This window comes from Impatiens glandulifera, chromosome 4 (genome assembly GCF_907164915.1).
Source record: "Impatiens glandulifera chromosome 4, dImpGla2.1, whole genome shotgun sequence".
NCBI lineage: Eukaryota > Viridiplantae > Streptophyta > Magnoliopsida > Ericales > Balsaminaceae > Impatiens > Impatiens glandulifera.
Genome location: NC_061865.1, coordinates 58,232,864 through 58,240,386, shown reverse-complemented (window position 1 = coordinate 58,240,386; position 7,523 = coordinate 58,232,864). Strand labels below are relative to the sequence as shown.

Here is a 7,523-nt window from a genome sequence, read left to right as displayed (position 1 = left end):
TTCAGAATATTTGTTTTTTTAAAAACTGTTTATTTTAGTTTATTTTATTTAATTTGTTTATTGTTTATTTTCAGTTTTTGCAAAATGTTTTTTTTTTAATTTTCATTTTTTTGTATCAATTATTATTTTTCATTAGTTTTATAGTTAAATTTTAATTTTTAATATGTATTTTTTGAATTAAGTAGAGTTAGTAAATTTTTGAACCAAGTAAAATTAACGTATTTTTGAATTATGTAGAATGATCATTCGATTCCATTCAAAACGCTTATAGTAGAATCAAACCCGTAATCATATCTCATCTTTCTCATTTCTTTCGGAAACACAAACATAAATTCCCTTTCTACAAAATCTGAATCTAATATATCATTACTTCAAAGGGAGCTTGTCGCACCACTCACCTTGTGATGATCTAACAATGATCTAGTTTAACAATAAGTTATATCTTCCAAAATTTAATGCACTTCTACCATCACACCCGGTCATTGGTGCATTCGTCTCTAAATCAAAATATTGTTGGATGCAAATGTGTATTCAAAGTTAAATATAAAGTTAACGACTAGACATTAAGAATTTTAAAGCTCGCCTAATTGAAAAAAAAATAGTAACTAAGAATTTATTACGAATACATAATTAGTATAATTAGTTCCAGTTATCAAAACAAATTCAATTCGTATTATTATTTTTAATTAAGGAGAACTAATTTTTATATTATTCTCTCATTAGTATTTATTCGCATTTTAATGTAGGCTATTATTTCAAAGTTTTTAGAGATAAAATTGATACGTTTTGTTTTTAGTTTTATTTGGATAAAGTCACTCATGTAGTTGATATTATTTTCAATTGAAATTTTGGTGGTCATATATTTGTTAATATAACGAATTTGAGTAAAATATTTTCATGGGATGGAAGAACACCAAATATTTCTTTTTGTCGCATATTAAGTATATTTAAAATATTCTGACACGATTAAATATGAATAACACTAAACATTTCACACTCCAATTTCATCGGGTTCTCACTATCTTGAAATAACGGTGATATATATATATATATATATATATATATATATAAATATATATATATATAAACATTGTTGGTGTTTTTCAATTTTTCATAATCACTCAATAATATTTAGAATATAAAGCTGATTGAGCTTGTCAATTTATTCAATCACCTACCACAATATATATGTGAAACATATTTTTTGTTTTCATCGTCAAACGCGTCATCGTGTTCGTGTCAACTCTAGCTTTGATCTGAATGTATATTCTGATACGAACTGAGTTGGTTTTCGGACAAATGATGTTCCAAAATTGGCTAATCTATATTTTTTTTATGTCAATTTAATTTTATGGAATTCAAAACAAAACAAAACAAGTTTCTGCACATATTATGAATATCGAACACTTTTTGCATGTCATTGTAGAATAGTGTTGGATTACTAGTGACTCTATCCTCTCCCACAAATTTGTGGTGGGAGAAATCTAGTATTTCATATTTGAACTAAACATATTAAGTCCAACTTTCATTTAGATTTGTGATCGTATTTCTCGAAAATTAATTAAAAATAAAATAAAATAAATAACATAAAATTAACATTTATAAAACTTAATCTACATAAATACATTCCACCCAAAAACAAATTACATACATCGTCACAAAAAATCTAGACTTCTACAAAGTTTGAATTTCACATAGACAATTGTGATTGTCTCCCTAATAGAGAACAAATCAAGTTACAAAATAAAAAATTATTACAAAATGATAATTAAAATATTGTTTTGAGATTATTATGAAATTAGTTATAAATATTGGTATTATGAGATATTTTGAATTTTGTATTTATTTACACTAAAACATATACCTAGATATCTATAAATAGGTATTAGATTAGTAAATGAAAACATATGAAATAATATTTTCTTTTATAAAGTAATACGAAAGCGCAAATTTTTGCTTTATTTTAATTTGTTCTTTCGCTTAAATGAGGAAACCAGGAAACCGTCTCAAACCGGGTAATTCGAATTAGAAACCGCATGCTCATGTGGATATAATCATCATCCCTAATCGCAAACCCTACTCCCACCTACTATTATCTACGGCGTCCAATATTTCTCATTGTCTCGAGCTTCAACTCATCGTCTTCAAGGTAGAGGTTATCAATTGATTTCTCTTCATGAATCATGTTAGTATCTCTGAGATCTTCTCTTCTATATGCTATCACAATTCAAGATTTAGGTTTCCTTTCCTATACATGATAAACAATAAGTAAGAAATTCTGACTTCTAAATGCTCCCGATTTGCCATATTGTCGATTAAATCTTCATCATCTGGATCTAGTTTAGGTAAAACAAATTTATTATCATGTCTAGGGATCCATTCATCCCAAAATTGGGGATTTACTGTTAAATCATTCTGATTGCTTCATGTTTTCTCCTCAGGCCTGGAACAAATTTCATTGCCTCTTGTTGAAGATATGAGTTGATCGAGTTCTTCATTGTATGAACAAGCCCAATTGCAGATATGTTCTTCTTTTTTTGCTTTCATTGCTACCCATTGAGCTGACTTTATTCTTCTATATTCTACTCCAATTGATCAACTTGAAATCACTATTGTGTTGAATATCTTGAAGTATATTGAATCTTATAACATTAAGATCTTAGTATGTGCATGCTTTGCTTGGATCAAGATTATTGATTACTACTTGGTTGTCTTAGCTATTGAATCATTCATTGATTGGATTATTTTTTGTATTTTGGGTGATGAATTGTCTATTATTTGTTATGAAGATGATTTCTGGATAACTCTTCATTTCTTCAAGATTGATTGTAAGATCTATAAAAAAAAATCATATTTTCTTTGTTAGCATTCTCATCTTAATAAATAGAATATGATTCTTACAGTATATGACTTAGCTCCTTTACTTGGTATTGCAAGAATAAATTAACTATACTATATATGAGAAGACCTAATCATGATATGTCTTTGTTTTCATTGTTGTCCATTGAAAATCATTTGATTTGTTCTTTTCATAATTGACACAAGAAAAATTTGTAACCAATCGTGCAAATAGTATTATCGGTCTCAAAAGATAAGCATCCTAAGCGATAACCAACATATTATAGAGCTTTAGATGCGTTTGAGTGCCCTAGAAGGTCGCTTAATTCGCATTACCCTAGAGTCAACGATGTGCACAATCAATTTTTTTGTTTATTTTAAAACTGATTAGTAATTTACTTTTCTAATTGTTTTTATTAAACTCGCAGTTGAGCAATATTTGCTAGTTGATTCAACTTCATAAAAGAAAAATGGGCAAAGGTCATCATAATCAGATAAGTGTCTACTCTTAATAACTCATGCCTTATGAAGAACTCTCCATATATAATTCTTAATATTTCACAAACAATTAATATTCAAAGCTTGATTTTATTTTTGTGATTCTAGTTTATAAAATTATTATATTTTATAAAATATATGTTTTAAAGACTAAAATGATCAAGAATAAAATTTCGAAATTAATAATAAATGTCAAATTAAGATAATCTATAATTAATAATATTATTACATATATAAGATTTTTTTCCATAAATATATACATATATATTAATTATATTACATTGTAATTTTTATAAATTGATACTTAGTAAAAGTTTTACTTTATTATTAAAATTTTATGTAATTTTAAAATAAAATAAAAAATATTATAATATAAACTATAATTTAAATATTGACTTTTATTTATAAAAAATATAAAATTACACTAGATAATTGTTTTAGTAAAGAAGTAATTACTGAGATTGTTTTTAAATATTAGTATTTTAATAACTATTAGTATATTTCTTTTTTTATATATATTTATAAAATTTATAATTCTAAGTTAAAAAATTTGATTATGTTTTTGTTACTTATCTATACATAAAATTTCGAAATTAGTTTTATTTAGAAAAATATCCAAAATTAAGAGAAAATCTTCTAGTAAAGGGAAGAAATTTACTCGATATAGTAATATGGGAATTATGATATTTCCTTAGTAAATAAATATATAAATTAGTACGAAACATTATTATTGGTAAAATTATTATCATGTTATAAATTAATTCCATTATTACTATTACATTTATTGTGATGTTAATTACAGTCATTAATCTTATTATTATTATTATTATTATTATTATTATTATTTTAACATTCTTATTTTAAAAATTGTATAAAAATTTTACATTTATTCTGATGTCAAAAATGATAATGATTTAAAAATAAGATAAATTATTATTTAAAAACTAATTTGAATTATGATTTATAAAATAATTTTATATCAAAATTAAACAAAAATAAATAAAATATAATATGAATATCAATGTGGACTTTTAAAATTAATTAAGTGTTAATAACATTTTTTATATGAATATATGATTTTATATATAAATTATAAATTATAATTATTTCTTATCATTTGAAATGAATTAAGGTGACTCCATGTAGGTAAAAATCTATAAAAATTCATTTGAATAATAAAAACTCATTAAAATAAAATTTTAAAATATTGGACAATCTTAATAAGGGAATTTATCCTTAACATGCTCATTGACACAAGAAACTAAATTCTACAAGTAAAATGGTGGATCGATAAGATCAAGAAAAATATGGATGGACTCATACGAGAATTTTTATAAAAGTTTTCGTTTACTTGATTTTTATAGAAGTTTTATATATTTTATTTACTAATTTGACTAAAATGTTGGTTATTATTTCATTGTGTTAAAATTTCAATGCATATTATTGTTTAGGGGTTGTTTGGATTGGTTTATTTACAATTAAGGAAACAAACCCCATTTATGACAAGATAAGTACGAATGGTTAGATAAAATTTGAGTATCAAGTTTTAGAACAAAGGGGTAAAATAGTAACTTGACTAGTGTCAAAATGTACTAGGAATAGACCATTAGGGTTTTGAAATGACTATATAAAGAGCCAATTGGAGGTCTCTTTATTCAAGCCAACTTTTATTTGCCCCCTTTCTATCCATTGTAGCCGCAAATCAGTTTGTCAGGTGAAGTAAAAATTCTTCTTCTTATTTTTTACCTTGTTCTATGTATTTGTTTGAAAATAGTTCAGATCTGAAGGTTCTATATATTTATATATTAATTTGTTATAATTTCATATAGTTAATACATGATTTTGTAGATAAATTCTGAAATATTTGACTTTTTGTATCTAAATCTAGTTATTATAAACATATAAAGTTGTTTGTTTGGGGGATTTTTAGAGTTTTTCTATTGAAAATATAAAGTAAATAATATTTTTAAATCAAGATTATGATTTAAGTAAATTTGTTACCAGATCTACTACTAGATAACTTGAAGTATTATTATTTGTTGCAAGATTTTACTTTAATTATTTAGAACCATACATTTGTTGGTTTTAGGGTTTGTTGGAGGCCTATTTTGATAGTGAAGAGTCCCGATCTACAAAAAGAGGCTATATCTGATATTGAAATTTATTTAATAATAAAACTAACTGGTTTTATTGGATTTATTTCATTATAATTGAACCTAGATCTTTAGAAATGCATTGATAGATACACAACATCTTTATGTGTTTTATTTTAGGTTTTTGCTTTTTTCTTTTTGTTAATTTGGGTTTATTTTATTTTTTGAAATACTTTATTTTTTAATTTTAAGATGTGACCATGAGATGTTTTTAATCTGAATAAGTTGTATTTCAATATTTTTGTCATAAATTTACAATGTTTCACAACATTTTATGCAAGATTTAACTTTGATTATTTATTTTTTTGTTTAGAAACCGGATTCATGTCTCCCCAATCTCCTCACACCATTTTAAGAGCAGCAATAACTAAAACTATAACTGACAAAATGGAAATGGATGATTTCTTTGGTGCACAACTTCTTGCGTTGAGATCAAAAGCTCTTAAGGCCGATCTCGCGAATCTTTCTCAGATGATAGCTGTCTGCCAAATCCACGTCGCTGCTGAAAATACTCTAGGAAACAAAAGGAACTGGCACAACATTCTTGACGTAGAGCCTGAAGCCGATGAAGCTGCTATCAATGTCCAATACAAGAAACTCTCGCTATTGCTTCATCCCGATAAAAACAAATTTTATGGCGCAAACGCAGCTTTCATCTTGATATGCGAAGCTCGTAGAGTTTTACTTGATGCTGTAAACGCAAAGTCTGGTGACATTAAACAAGACAAAGCTCCTGAGGATGAGGATGATGTTGTTGCTCAAGCTAAACAGAAATTCTGGACCATCTGCCCTATATGTTACTTGAAGTACCAATATTACAAAAATATTCTCAACAGGCTTATTCGTTGCAATAATTGTAAGAATATTTTCACAGCGATTGAGTTGAAGGGGTTTACTATGCCATATTCTAAGGAAAACCTAATTATACCCGACATGACTCAAGGTGGCAAGACTGAACAGCCATCGGGTGAAGATAAAGCAGCTGGGAAAAGGAATGTTGAATTCGCGGACACTACTGAAGATAAAGTTGCTGGGAAGAGGAAGGTTGAATTCGCCGATACTACTGAAGATAAAGTTGCTGGAAAGAGGAAGGTTGAATTCGCCGATAATACTGACGATGAGGAAGAACTTCCCAAGATCAAAATGAGGAGGGGAAACAGAACTTCATATCTCTAAGTATTAGATTCTCAGTTGTTGAATGTTTTTTTTAATTACATGATTTTGTTTGAATTTTGGACTAAAGTTTTTTACATTTGGGATTTTATGATGTTTGGTTTTTATTAATCTTTGGATCATATTTTTCTTGGTTTTTTTTTGTCATGTTTTTAATATCAATTATTATTTTAAACTGTTTTTAAATTTATTTAATTTGACTATTTTTATTTTTTTCAATCTTTAGTATCAATTATTATTTTTCATTAATTTTCTTGTTACATTTTTAATTTTTGTATTTCAATTTTTAATATTTTATATTTAATTACTTGCTCATGATCAAATGTTTAAAAAAATATTGGGATAACCTTTTCTCACTTTAGCTTATTTTATAACTCACTTTACTTCCCAGCTCAATTTTAAAGACTAATACCCTGAATAAATTATACTCTTCAAAAATAAATTCAATCTACTTGTACCAACTACTTCAACTTCTGCTCACACGTCATTCGATTAACGAGTTTCTCCGACTACACGACACAAACAACCGCATCTCCGACATCTTCAACGTTATCGGTTGAATCTCCAACATCACCAATTGAATCTCCATCAACATCAGTATCTCTCATCTTTCTCATTTCTTCAGAAAACACAAACATAGGTGTTCTTTCTACAAAATAGTCTCTCTTTCAAAGGGCGCTTGTCGCTCCACTCACCCTGTGACGATCTAACAATGATCTAGTTTAATATTAAGCTATATCTTCCAAATTTAATGCACTCATCCACAATCACACCTGCTCATTGGTGCATTCTCTTTAATACAAAATATTGTTGGATGCAAATAGATATTCAAAGTTAAATATAAAGTTGATGGCTTCATTA

At 26.5% G+C, this 7,523-nt stretch overlaps 1 protein-coding gene across 1 annotated transcript; it reads left to right on the top strand.

The window, feature by feature from the left end:
* The first annotated feature begins 5,876 nt into the window (after window positions 1-5,876).
* LOC124935538 lies at window positions 5,877-6,665 on the top strand. Its single transcript, XM_047475967.1, has one exon. It carries the CDS (start codon window positions 5,877-5,879, stop codon window positions 6,663-6,665), a length of 789 nt encoding a protein of 262 aa, XP_047331923.1.
* Window positions 6,666-7,523: the final 858 nt, after the last annotated feature.

Bases quoted from the DNA above. Each gene is read 5' to 3' on its own strand.
- LOC124935538 (XM_047475967.1), top strand. From the start codon at position 5,877: ATGGAAATGGATGATTTCTTTGGTGCACAACTTCTTGCGTTGAGATCA.